Here is a 14,229-nt window from a genome sequence, read left to right on the forward strand (position 1 = left end):
GGGGTACGTGTTTTACGAACTATGCTGAAGATGTGTGAGAACGTATGAGTTGGCCTTACTGCGCAATTGTATATCAGAGGATTATGAAGATGCTCTCTCTCTCTCTCTCTCTCTCTCTCCACGCATAAACTAATCAAGCCTTTGTAATTAGGAAATGAGTCATACATTCAAAATTTCTCGTAGTATAAATTACTTTTAGATTACTCAGTTCGTGTTTACTTTTCTTGATAAATAACTCACATCTTATTTTTCCTCTTCACTCGTAAAGCGTTTAATGAATCATGAAACATTGGACGGCAGAAAAAGGGAAAAAGTCTGAGCTTACTTGATCAAGATAATTCTTTTTGCGATGAACTTGGAAAAAACTATCACTCTCTTTATAAGATGATGTAAGGATGATAGTCAAGAAAGATGTTGTAAGGTGTGATAGTCAAGAAAGATGTTGGAAGGTGTGATAGTCAAGACACTTGTCGTGTCAATGGGTCAGAGGTTTATTTCCCTTTATTATATAAAATCATTTGTATGGGCTATTTTCCCCCCCCCCTCTTTCCCTTCTGTCAAGTGTTATGACATGAAAGCTGCCCGAAAAAGAAATGCAGATATTTGAAATGATTGAATGACTCATGCAAGACCACAAGTCCTTGGGGGGAATGGGCTCTCGAAAGCATCCGGGACCCGAACCTGGGTTTCCCCCCGCCCTGCTCCTTCCCCGCTCATTCATGCAAGCCGGCCTTATTCAAAGCCACAGGGGCTCTTGCCCCCGGGGGTGATGAGGGGTGAAAAACGTTGTCACACTCCAGACTGACCAGTCAACAGGGACGGCATTGCACTTTCATCTTGGTAAGGTTTAGCGTCGGTGCGTGGCACTGTTTCCCGTGAGAGAGCCATGGGGCAAGCTCTCTCTCTCTCTCTCTCTCTCTCTCTCTCTCTCTCTCTCTCTCTCTCTCTCTCTCTCTCTCTCTCTCTCTCGCGAGTCGCTTGCCTGAGAAGAAGCAACAATGAGGTTGTGATAATCACAGGTGGGGCGCTAACCCCTTCACCTCCTGCAGCTAGGCGATCCTCCCCTTCCCCTCCCCCTACCCCAGAAGAAGAGAGCCTAGCCGCCTACCCCCTGCCCCCCCCCCAACCACCACCACCACCACCACCACACCTATCTCTTTCCTATAACCTCAAGTTTTCCTACCCGACTTTCTGACAGACAGTGAAGGAATGGAGTTTCCCTGCAGGTTTTCCACGATGCTTATAATAGTCTGTGGCTTCCGTTTCGCTGACAAATTTCCAATAAGAAAGAAAGCCTCCCGATATTCGAGTGACTTTCTATGAGCTTTTGTTTGTTGTTGCTGAAGCTTTTGTGGGATTTGTGATTTGGGAAATTAGGTCTTACTGCGGAGAGGTCTTTTGTGTGAGACTCTCTCTCTCTCTCTCTCTCTCTCTCTCTCTCTCTCTCTCTCTCTCTCTCTCTCTCTCTCTCTCTATTTTTACAACCTGCGTCTTGGCAATAACTTTCTAGTTTTCTTTTTTTGTTGGGGGTGGCGGGGTGGGGGAGGGGGTTCCATCGTTACATTTATGGAAAATGACTTCTCTTTTAGTCTCTTAATTTTCATCGCTGTTTAGTACTATCTTGAGTTTTCTACCTATAATGGCGTTTTACTATGAAATATTCAAACGGACAAGCCAATTAATTGAATAGGTTGACCAGGGGTTTTACAATATGGGTACTTTTGATTGAAAACATATTTTACATCGATGCAATGTTAAAAGGGTTTGTGTACTTTATTGGTTTATTTAAGAAGGAGGCATTAAATAAGTTATTTTTTTTCTTGTTTAACGGCGTTGTTCGTAATGACTTGATGTGTCCGTATCTGGGCTTAGTACGCTAGGTCTCTTTATTTCTTCAGATTTTCTCGCCGCTGTTTTTGATTTGCACAGCGTCCGATATCGGAACATCCTCTGGGTTTGTAGGTCATGAATTCCTTCGCCCAATGACAAGTATTACAATGTTATATTAGTCTTATAATATTGTTAAATTCCATGCGGAAACACACACATACATATATATATACATACATGTATATGCACACACACACACACATATATATATATATATATATATATATATATATATATATATATATATATATATATATATATATATATATATATATATATATATATTGTATTGGTGTATGTATGTTTGTTTGTAATAATTCTTCATCGCTCCTACAGAACTGTCTCATTCCTTCAAGATTTCAAAAGGAGGTTTCAGAATTTTTAAAATTCCAGTTTCTGTATTACAATTTTAGCCCCTCAGTTAATGAATTGATGAAGAGCTTCCTTTATATAGAAATAGGTTAGATAGATAACCTTTAAGTAAAATATCAAGTATAACCGTGCACCAGTACACTACTCTCATGGCATTATTATTATTATTATTATTATTATTATTATTATTTTCTAGTTTTACAGTTTGTACAGGTTTTGACTTTCATTCAAGACCCCACCGCAATGATTTTAAAATTCTTCGTCTTCTTCCCAAGTGGGGAATGAATCTGGAAAACAAATCATGTCATGAATCCCTTTTAACCTGATATTGATAATGTTTCAGTAGTAAGTAAGCCTAAACCTCAGTTTCACATATGTACACCAGAAGAGGACTGAACCGACCTCAGTCTTTCACCTGCTGTGAACGCCTATCAGTGTCTTGTGACTTTTCCATTTGCGCGAATTAATTACCCCGGCGACTCACTTAATGAAATAGGACTCCCCGCTGATTTCTTTTTCATCTCGATTTGAAAGGAGTCCTTTTGGGGGTATGCCTGCGAGGAGGTCTCTCAAGGACTTCCAAAGGCTTCCTTGGCTCCTTCTGTTTGAGTGGGTGTGTGTGTGTGTGTATGTATGTATTTGGATGATTTTGGGATAGAGAATCGTTTAGGTACAGTTTAAAAATAAGATCATTACTTATTTGAAGTTAGCTTGTTTTTGGTAAACTAGCTTATTATGAGAAACGTTTTATTCATATATTTATTGTTGATATTCCTTTTACTTATGCTTTGTGTAAGTGCCTGCGATTTAATTATCCCGGTTCTCGGGTATGATTTCGTCTGCGGATCGAGATATTCACAGAGAAAGTGAACAGTATGAAAAGGATGTGACGTAATCATTTAGCCCATCTCGGTTATTTTATGATCAATACGTACCTGATACATTCTCAGTCAATGTGTCTGCATTTGAAGTGTCCTTTCGACACGTCTTCCTACTATTCTTCTTTTAACTGCATGCCAGCAGCACTTCTGCATCATCCAGTGCCTGAAACATCCAGATACCAGCATTAGAATGCAAGGAGAGTACTTACTGTGTTGTCCTAGAGGCCAAAATGTATAAATGACCTACCGATACTTAACATTTCATAAATTACCTCAAAGGCTGTGGAGTCTATTTGTGACCCAATTTTCAATACTACCGTTTTCTTTGAACACAGCGGTGCCATTGGACTTTCCTCAGGGACTGACGTGAGTATAGGCCTCATAGCAGTTGTTAAAGTTTTATGAAAATAATGATTTCGTTAACTTGGAAGACTTGGATGTACAGTTGACCGGGACCATGTTGGGCCCTTCGTCCGTGGTTGAGATGTTGCTGATTAGCCTGCTATGGACGTTATTTACTTGATTCACTTAAGTATGTTATTCGTAGTAAAAAATAACAGTCTTCGTCGGGAATTTTTTTCAGGAAGAGATGAATATTCTGAATGATGTGGGACTTATTTTAACGAGACTGGTTTAGGGATTATTCTGAATAATGATAGCCGTGATCTGGTTGCTCCTGCGTTTATTGTTTGAAATATTTAGCTATAATACATACATACAATACATTTCTTAGAGCAGCATTACACACTCACACACACACGTATATATATATATATATATATATATATATATATATATATATATATATATATATATATATATATATATATATATATATATATATATAGAGAGAGAGAGAGAGAGAGAGAGAGAGAGAGAGAGAGAGAGAGAGATTTAACCTACGAACTGGAAGTTGAAAGTTCTCTCTCTCTCTCTCTCTCTCTCTCTCTCTCTCTCTCTCTCTCTGTCCATGGCCCCTTGCCCACTCTTGTCATACCTACCAGGTGATTGTTTGGCTTCAAGGCTCTGTAATCATCCGGACGGCAGATTATAAAGGGAAGGTTATCATTTGTTGTATGGTTTCGGATCAGAGGACGTTTCTTATATAAGGGACGCGCGCGTCGGATTTGATTACCTTCTTCAACAACTTATTCCTTCAAGACGTGGGAACCGGTAAAACGGTTTCGATTTATTTTCCCATCTAAAATTATTTTATTTTCGGGAAAAAAATTGATTCGGACTTCATCTGGGCAATGCTAAACATTGCGTATGTGTGCGTCACGCTTAGATCTGATGTAAGAATTTCAGGTTTCTTCTAAGCACCTTTCAGACAAGCCGCAAAGCGCTTAGGTCTCAGAAGCGACGGGACGTTCCAAGTTGATTTTAGGAGCAGTTTCGACGTTGTTGGTAGAATCATTCTGCATTCGTGGTATTGGTATCACTTGCATGTATTGGTAAGAGGAAGAAAATCGCCTCGGCTGGAAAAAGACTTAGTGTTGCTCACTGCCTTCTCTTCTCAAGAAATGGAATCCCCAGAATTTCACATATCTATTTCGAAAATAGCTCACCCTTGTCGAGACCAGTTGGAATCGGATATTAGAGGCTTATGGAACTCAAATACTTGTACTGTGATCTTTGTTGATTCTGAATTCATGTCTTTTTATACATGAGTTTTTTTTAAATGTTTCTCAGAAAATATAATTTTCGTTCTAAATTGTAGTTTTTTTTCTATGGCTGCAAGACATTGACGGGTATAATTACAATGCAAGGAGAAAAGGAAAAAGAAATTGAGGTGGTATGCACGACCATTTAAAAACGCTCGGCTATATTTCAGACAAAAAAAAAAAATATATATATATATATATATATATATATATATATATATATATATATATATATATATATATATATATATATATATATATATATATATATATATATATATATATATCCTACCCCTGTCTACCTCTCTCCAATAACCCGGTCATAATCCCGCTGACAGAGGCGAATCATTTGTACACGGTTACGTTTGTGACGTCAGGCTCTGAAATGTTTGTTTATAACGTAACGAGATTAAAGTTTTTATTTGAGCTTTCTGACCCGTGGCTCTTGTGCTGCTTCTAGGATTCAGGAGTGTAGGTAGTTCCTTGTGTGCATACTTTTTAGGCGTACGAATATTTGTATGCTCATTTGCTTGACAAAATGGTCTGGAATTCTATCTGAGATTCAGGGTATTTAAAGTTTTCCAGCGGTATCTTGAAAACGGATTCTGCAGTATTTTATTTTTACGTGAATATTACTCGACTTGCAATAAGTGGGGGTAATTATGAAGAAAAATGCAAGAAAAATTAATTTTGTAGATAAAAGGTATATACAATTATCACGTAAGTGGAAATAATCCCAAGACATAGACTTTAGTGAGAATAGAAACGTTAAGTGAAATGACAGTGATTATCTAGGAAAGGTAACGACTACAGTAGATTACGATTCACTGAAATGTGAAAATCTGCTTGTATGCGATTACAAGATTATATCATCCCTTATTATGAATGAATTATTTTCCTTTATGCTGAATGTCTGAATATTAGGATCCGCTCAATTTGTTATTTCAAAGAGCACAGTTATTGAAAAGGATTGTTAAACTAGGTTTAAATCTTTAACCTTCATAAACTAAGGGAACTCTGACTGTACTAGCCTATCATTTCAAGGTTAATATCTCAGGTCATCAGAGAGTTCAGCGTGCAAGGTCACACCCCTTACAAGATGGCATGGAAGATTTCGTCCATGAAGCCGTCACTCACGCCCGAGTGCTCCTTTGACGCTAATTGTCATTGATGGACTTCCCATTCATCGTAGGTTAAAGTTAATTGCAAATTGCTCCTTCGTCAGCGTCTCAAAATAACGGCGATCTCGGTCTGATCTGTTGTCCCGAGCTGGTAATTTGTCACGCAATTGGTGTCAGTGGAAGTGGATTGTTTGCCAAGTACGTCCTGTTATCTGACATTTTGTTGCCTTGGCTCCAAGGAAATGGCTTTAGGAATTACCGGGCTAAATGTTACTTTTGATCTACATTCGCAATGCAGAGATTTTTTCTTTTTTTTATTTTCATGCTTATCAAATGTATAGAACGGGCATGTGTACAAACAAAATTATGTAAACATTTCATGCAAATTCCCACTTTGAATTTGTTATTTATAACTCCGCCTGAAATAGCAAATGCTCTTGGGATTAACACAACCTCAATGGATGTAATCCAGAAGAACATTTAGGGTTGTGGTAAGTCAGTTCGTTTCGTCTGGAAGTCACAGTGTGGTGCTCCCGAGTACAGTCCCAGCTCATGGTATGATATATTTCACGGGTTAGGGATGGAGGTTTCAGACAGCCTCTGGGTGAGCCTGGTGAATCATTAGCAGCCACTGTCTGGTTCTCCTAGGTCCTAGCTTGGGTGCAGGGGTGTGGGGGCGGGGCGGCTCGGGTGCTGATCATATGTATATGTATATTGTCGGTTCTTTAGGGCGTTGCAATGACCTGCCCCCTGCCTCTGTCTTTATGCCTTTGGTATTTGAGATTGTAAAGATATCCCCGTCAGAATTAATGACAAAAGCTGTCATATATATATATATATATATATATATATATATATATATATATATATATATATATATATATATATATATATATATATATATATATATATATGTAAGTATGTATGTGTAGTTTATATTGTCGAGTAATTTAACTTATAACTTTATAGGGGAAGAGGCGTCGGATGGCCTTAAGAAGCCTTAGTAGCAAAGGTAAAGAAAACTTGACATTAAGAGCATCAAGTGAGTTCGGCTCCCTGAAGCTCAGAAAGACCTGTGACGTCATTGGTATTCCTTTGTTCGGTATCGCCGAAAGATTTTTCTGTTCTCATTTCTGTAAACCAAGTTTCTGTAATAGAATATTCCGCAACAATGAAAATGTTATTGATGACTATCTTTACTTTTTATGGTTCATTTCTCAGTATTTACCTATTTGTATTATTAGTGATGTTGATATTGACAGATATAGGCCTATTGATAATTCAGTATTGAGGTTTACTGTTATCTCTCTCCTTGTGAAATGTTATGCACTTACATTCCTCCCGGCTGTCGTGACGCCAGTTGGATTAACCACGAAATCAGTCATACAGTTATTCACACTTATAAATCAATGCTGATGTACAAATCAATCCTAATGTACACACTTGTGACATTTTAACGTTTCCTTTTCCCCCCTTGACGAGGCTGACTGTTAGGGTCAGGGGTGACTGTCTGTAACCGGAAGACGGTCGGAGTAACTGTGTGTTAAAGAACGCATTTAAAGAGATGACTCACAGCCGGTGAATTAGTGCAATAACTCTATTGACGAATGATTTGATGCTCCGATTGAGGAAGTGTCATTTTATCGAGTGTTTCATTCATCTACAAATACGTTTTTTTTTCCGTGTATTTATTCATGAAAAGAGGAAAAATCTGGACTGCACGTGGCCATCATGCGCACTTATTTCCTTGGCCTTTGATATTCGTTTTATGTCAAGTGAATACATTCTTTGGTTGAAGTTTGTCTATGCCGACACACGTAATGGATCAGAAGCCCGGAAACAGAGTCTGTGACCGACATAATTGTAACACCCTGATAAAATCAGTAAAAAAAAGTGAAGCTATCTTCTGGATTCATCTTGTTAATTTGATAATGAAATAATGTCGGAGATGGAGACGCTAACTTTCTACTTTAGAAGTTCTCTGCTGTTCAGGAAATGACTAAAAACCACGTAATAAAAAATGGTTACCTCTCTCTCTCTCTCTCTCTCTCTCTCTCTCTCTCTCTCTCTCTCTCTCTCTCTCTCTCTTTTCAATGACATCATGAGATCCTTAAATCTGAAGAATTTGTCGATAAATTACGTTGAATATAACAGTCATGCCTTATAATCCTCGGCTCCTTTTGAATTTCATCCTGGGCCACTCATTAATCCTCTTTCGCTAAGAGGCCCTTATTCTCTCTCTCTCTCTCTCTCTCTCTCTCTCTCTCTCTCTCTCTCTCTCTCTCTCTTTACGACGCCAGACAACCCCTTAGTAAGTTAGTTACTCCATCTCTGTTCCTAAGTAATAACGTTGGACGCTGTAAAGTACTTGCCGTAATGTAACATTTTCGAGTGTTAATGTGTCTGTAATGTTAATATAAACCGTAGAATGAAAGTTCCTTGCACATTACACTTAATTACAATTCCTTCTCTTCAGTTTTCTCTCCGTCTTTCGTATTTTCTTTCGAATGTTTCTTAATTGCGCCGCATAAAAAATCCCAAAGTTAAAGGTGGGTTTACCTAGTTGGATACTTTCCTCCATTTAAATGAGCATTTGAAAGGTAGGGAACCACCATTTTCGGGGCAGCCATCATTTGGAAAAAATCTCTTGGGCGGACCATTCATTTCTCATTTGTGGCTTGGCAGCTTGAGTGGGCACTTTTCCTCGCGTTTGGGCAAGTCGGTGGCCTCGTCTCTCGGAGTCATTCCAGTTAATGGGCAAAGGTAATGGAGGCTGAGAGCGTTTATGCGCTTCCAGATTTACCCAGATGGTTCCTTATCAGGTTAGTTAGGCTTCCAAGGACCCAAGTTAAAAGCGGGTAGTTTCGTGTGGCATTTTCATGGGTTGAAATTTTGCTCCTTCAGCCTGAATCATTTTTTTTAAGATATGAAACCAAATGGAAAAGTTGTGTGATTTGATTTTAATGTATGATAAAATCTATGCGTTATCATGACGTCAGCTCTGCTCTTGTGGAAATGGTGCACTTGCGGTGACATAAATTCAGATTTTCGGCCAGTGGAAGGGAATAAATAGTATTATTTAAATGACAGGAAATCTGCATTTAACGTGATAGATGTAAAAAGCAATTTACCACTTTCAAGCCTTAAAATCCGATAAGCGGGTGGTTCTTGCGTGCATAAGATGAAGAATGGTTTAAATTTACAGGCATTCTCGGGGTTTCTGTTCTGCTTAAACATGCACTGCTGTGTTTAGGAGTAAATGTTTCGTGTCATGTTTAATCATCCATTAAGTTGATGCAACTCAAAGCCACCTGTAAGATTTGTGTCGTTTCAGAGACGGACGCAGTTCAGCTTGTCTTCGAAAAGCAGCAGTGATCAAGTTACTGAAACAGAATAGCATCAATTAATGCTGTAATTAGAAGTATAAAGACAGTAATGTAGGCTGACAGACAGCCGTAAATATTTCTACCTTACTTTCAAGCTGTGAGCATTGCTATAAATTAAGTTGGAAACGTGGCCTTTGAAAGTATCACCTGCCGCTCACTTTAAACAGATTGCTGAATTTACACTTTCGCTTCTCTTTGTGGTGTTTTGCCGTCGCTGTCGTAGAGCGATCGGTCTCTTTATGGCTTCGCTACATTGCCAGATGTCGTTTCCCAAGCCTTCGGTAATTTCTGGGCAATTAATTGGGGTGCTAGATTGCTGTGGTCTGTTGTAAAAGCTGTTGGATGTATAACAACTACTACATATATATCGGACGTTTTCAACAGACAATACAGTGTGTGACCGTCATGTCAGTGAAGAGGTGTGTCTTAATGCTCCCTCTCAGTAACCTGAAATTCTCCCCGCCAAATTATCAATTTCTTCAGTTCAAGATTGGCAATTGTGTGTCATGTTGTTACCACCCTCTGACATCTTCATATTTCTTAGGACGTCCTTGCTAAGTACCAGGTTTTCCCGCTGTGAAGTGAGGTTTTTTTTTTGTGTCATTCGGTCCTCTGCAGGACCTTCGTACACACCTAGCTGTGGGTATAATGAGTTAATATTGTTGGTGCCCCCTACGTGTACGCACCCAGAGGCATATACGATTCGGAACAGCCAGACCTCTGGATAAGTAAGATCTTGAAGATAACCGTAGGCTACATTCGGATCTACCCGAATAAATCCTTGGGAACACACGGACTCATAAACTACAACGGAACACATCATCGGTAGGTGTGATTGCCAGGTTTTGGTGGGGGGCCCATGGGAACACCATCGATAAACCCATCGTCTGTGGCCGGGCCCTTGGTATGCTTCACTGCTTGTGGTGGCTTTTGGGGCCTGCCATTAGCATTATGTTTTCGAAGAAATTCAGTAATGGATGGGTTCGGTACCGAGGGCGCCATTTTTTTTTTTTTTTTTTTTGTCTTTCATAAATCGTCGGGACAGTTTTACAGATCGCTCGCTGTTAGGTTGTTAGTCCCTCGCCATTTCCAGGATCAGCTTCTGTCGGAGCGACTGGCTTTCGGAAAGGAAAGTGTCTCGTCTTCTGCGAGAGCTCAAGAGTCGTGGAAAGTCTCAGATTTTTGTGAGGAAACTTACGCTTCTGTGGCGCAGATGTTAAGCCTTTGATTTATGATTTATGATTCTCTCTCTCTCTCTCTCTCTCTCTCTCTCTCTCTCTCTCTCTCTCTCTCTCTCTCTCTCTCTCTCTCTCAAGTATAAGAATATTATTAAAAAATAAACAATAAGGATGAGTTGAAGGTTGAGTAACTGGAGGAAGAGAAAGAACTATCGAAGTCGGAGAGAATCCAGGAGCAGATTTAGTAATCTGGATGATTGCGATCTTCCTATTTTTAATGCAAATTCGAAACTTGCCATGTGTTGCGAAACGTTTAAAGCTGGATTGTTCTTTGTAATAAATGTAAACCACCAGTTTTCTTATCGTGCATTTGTGGCTGTTAAAAATATCCTTTTTTTTCAAGAATGAAAGTACATATTTCTTCATGATAAGCCAGATTAGCAGCGTCAGAAAAAAAGAATGTGATCGCTTTCTTGCCTTGAATATTCATTATATATTTTATGAAGATTTTATCATTATGATATTACATTTGGTTATTGATGCTATTTATCTTTATGGCTGAGCGTTTGGGCCAGGTTCATCTAAACAAGCTGTAAGATAGCAAGTGAGCGCCTGTGTGTAAGGCTGAGAGAGAGAGAGAAAGTCTGTCGCATAGAAAAAGCGAAAGGAATATCTTTTATCATAATGATTTGCTATAAAATTCCTGCGCGCGAGTTCAGCCAGGCGTGACCGATGTTTCTGGAAGATCAACTATCTTGCCTTTCTTAGGTACTAGCTCTAGAAAGGCTATGCCGCGTCTTACAGTATTCCCAGGGGATTGGTGTGGTTGGAAAGGCTGCCCAACTGAGGGATTTAGTGCGGTCTTTAATTTAAGATGAGCATAATTGTGTTGGGATTTTCTTTGTGTATTTTTTGCATGTAGTTCTGCTTAGACGAACTTCACTTTTTTCAGTACTTCACGTACCAATATAAGAATTGCTTCAAAATTAGTATTTCGTGCCGCTGCCGGTGATTTTTGCTAAGAATATTCCGCTATTTCCTTGAAACTTTGTAACAGTTGAAAATGAAGATGTAGGAAAATTACGATTTTAACTTAGTTTTGGCTTCGGGAAGAAATTACGATTTTGACTTACAGTTTTGGCTTTGGGATGAAATGAAGATCTTTGGTTTTGGCTTTGGGAAGAAAAGATCATCTCTGGATACTTTCAGTTCTGTCCTAACACTCTTATGACACTGATCAGTCCTCAGAGTTGTTGGGAAGGCTGCAGTTTTGACTCAGAACGTTTGCGTCGTTGGGCAAAGCCTAAAATATGCGGGGAATGGTGGCAGGATTGGAGAGACCCAGAGGTGAGGTAAATGGATGCTTATAGTTCAAGGTTCACATTTCTGTTCAGTCTTGGCTGCTGCTGTTTTGTTTTCAGGGAATCCGGATAGAAGGCTGGGCATCAAATTTAACTGGGTGTGGCACTGCCGAGGTTACCTAGCATAATTGCTCACGATTTTTGTTTGTTGTTTTGTTTAAAAGTATTCATGTTTTATGTCAGTTTCTGTTAATGTAAACCGTCTTTACGCTAACATTCTTTAAGTACTCGTTCTGTGTGGTAACATTCTGCCATCTCTGTTGCTGCTGATAGAAAAAGGGTAACGACAAAATCATAATTATAAAGTATTGACTTTATGGTTAGTTGATAGGCTTGGCACCCGTCTCATCGTAAGCGTGCACATTATCTAGTTCGAACTCGAGTGCTTAAGAAAAACGGATAGACAAAAACCCAATAACTTTCTCTTTCACCCTTTGTTGGCTTCAAGTTAAAGAGCAAAAAATATTGTCTTAGCAACCAACCCATTGTAGGCAACTGCTCCAATATATTTGTTTGTCTTATTTCTCAATACTCTTTATTTTCCTTTCCTTTATTATTATTATTATTATTATTATTATTATTATTATTATTATTATTATTATTATTATTATTATTATTATTATTATTATTATTATTATTGCCAAGTTTTGAGAAGGAAAAATAAATGTCAGTATATAAGGTATTCGCTAAGCAAATTAAAATCTTTATAGCTTCCTGTAAATATCTTCTTCTTAGATACTTTCCCTTTATTTTATTTCACTTTCAGTTATTCTTGTATGGCTGCTTTTGTTTTCAATTATTTTTGTTATTTTTGTACGTTCCCCGATGTGTAATTTTTCTTTTACATTTGCTCTATCCATATTTTATCGTTTTTCTGCGATATTGTTTTAACCCTTTTCACTCGTGCTTCAAGTTCGTTTTAAATACTACTTGAGCGTTGCTATTTTTAACTTTTCTCAATATTAGTTCCAAAGCCCGTTCTGTGTCATTTACGGTCTTGAGAGAGAGAGAGAGAGAGAGAGAGAGAGAGCATAATCTCTTTCCATAGAAAAGTTTTTCCATGCGTACTTCCTGATATATTTGTACTCAGAATATATGAGTGTACAGACGTTATATCTTTCTAGAAAAAATATTAAGCCACGACACTTTGATTAATTCTGTAAAGAATTACTGTTACGAGGAATATTCCGTCATACCTTCACGTTAAGTCATCCATCCATTAAATTTATACATAACTACTACTTCTTCTTCTTTGAAATTACTACCTGTCCCATTTAAAATGATCCGGAATTTTAAACTGTGGGATGGCAAAGTTTCCAGGAACAGGGAGAGGATCAGGAGATTCGTAGGATGATGACGACGAGGGGGATGAGGACGAACCAGAAAGGTTTCACTTTCGGGCATCTCATCAGTCATTCCTACTGGGCACTCGATGCTCACTCTCTCTTTCACTCTCTCTCAGCTCTTTCTCTCTCTCTCTCTCTCTCTCTCTCTCCTTAGTTTTGCTGGGGCAGCGAAAGTGGTCCTCGTCTTCTCCCGACGTCGGCCGTAAAGCGGCACTCCGGAGGGTTCTTGGGGCGGGGGGGGGGATATGGGGGGACCTCCGATGCCCTTTCTCCCTCGGGAGGGGAGTGTGTAAGCGAGCATGTGTCGGCGGGGAAAGATTTCAACCCTGGTGTTTTTAATGATCTCAAATATGGAAGCACTTTCTCTTCATTCGCCGCAGCTTAAGGTCGTGAGTGCGTTTGTACGTTTGACTTCTACATTTTTTGCGTGTGGATGTATGCATATAATATATATCTATATGTGTGTGGTTTTTTTCTCCTTTCCATGTCTTTAATGCACACAGTGAGATAGTATTATCTTTTTCCTTGTGTGGGTACTTGCGTTTATTTGATTCGCGTAAATTTACGCAAATTAATAGGCACCGTGTCTGTTTTCTTCCTCTGATAGCAGTTCATGAACTCATGTCCTTGTATAATTAAATGTCCTTCATGAACGGATGAAACTGTTGTAAGATTTCCAGAAAGGTGTGTGTGTGTGTGTGTGTAGGAAGTTGGGGATATTTTCAATGCATGTAAGGGTCCTATATCTTCCTGGTGGAGGATGCCCAATGCATCCTTTGGTATTAAGTCTCGGCCATGAGAGTAAACTTCGAAGGATTTGGTGTATCATTATCAGTAATTTTTTTTTTTTTTTTTGTAGAGTGGAAACTTAAGACTTAGATCAGACTACCAACAACTTTAGTTGTGAAGTGCAACTGAACTTGATTTGTGTACAAATAGCATTAATTTTCATTTGAAATGCACAAACATATTATATAAAAATAAACGACAGTGTGTAGGAATGTAGCTTTTAGTTTTCGATATTACGGAT

The 14,229-nt window shown here is 38.7% G+C and overlaps 1 protein-coding gene across 6 annotated transcripts in view; it reads left to right on the plus strand.

Moving 5' to 3' along the window:
- Positions 1 to 14,229, plus strand: part of LOC136825629 (uncharacterized) — a 690,903-nt gene that overhangs the window by 262,729 nt on the left and 413,945 nt on the right. The window contains exon 1 of one of the 6 annotated variants that reach the window (XM_067082238.1): positions 8,721 to 8,750. The exons of the other annotated variants lie outside the window; for them this stretch is intronic. Coding sequence (XP_066938339.1) covers positions 8,736 to 8,750 — 15 coding nt within the window. The 5' untranslated portion in view covers positions 8,721 to 8,735. Of the gene's footprint in view, positions 1 to 8,720; positions 8,751 to 14,229 lie in introns of those variants that run through there. 6 annotated transcript variants of the gene reach the window in all.

The sequence above is a fragment of the Macrobrachium rosenbergii genome, chromosome 39, assembly GCF_040412425.1.
Source record: "Macrobrachium rosenbergii isolate ZJJX-2024 chromosome 39, ASM4041242v1, whole genome shotgun sequence".
Lineage (NCBI taxonomy): Eukaryota > Metazoa > Arthropoda > Malacostraca > Decapoda > Palaemonidae > Macrobrachium > Macrobrachium rosenbergii.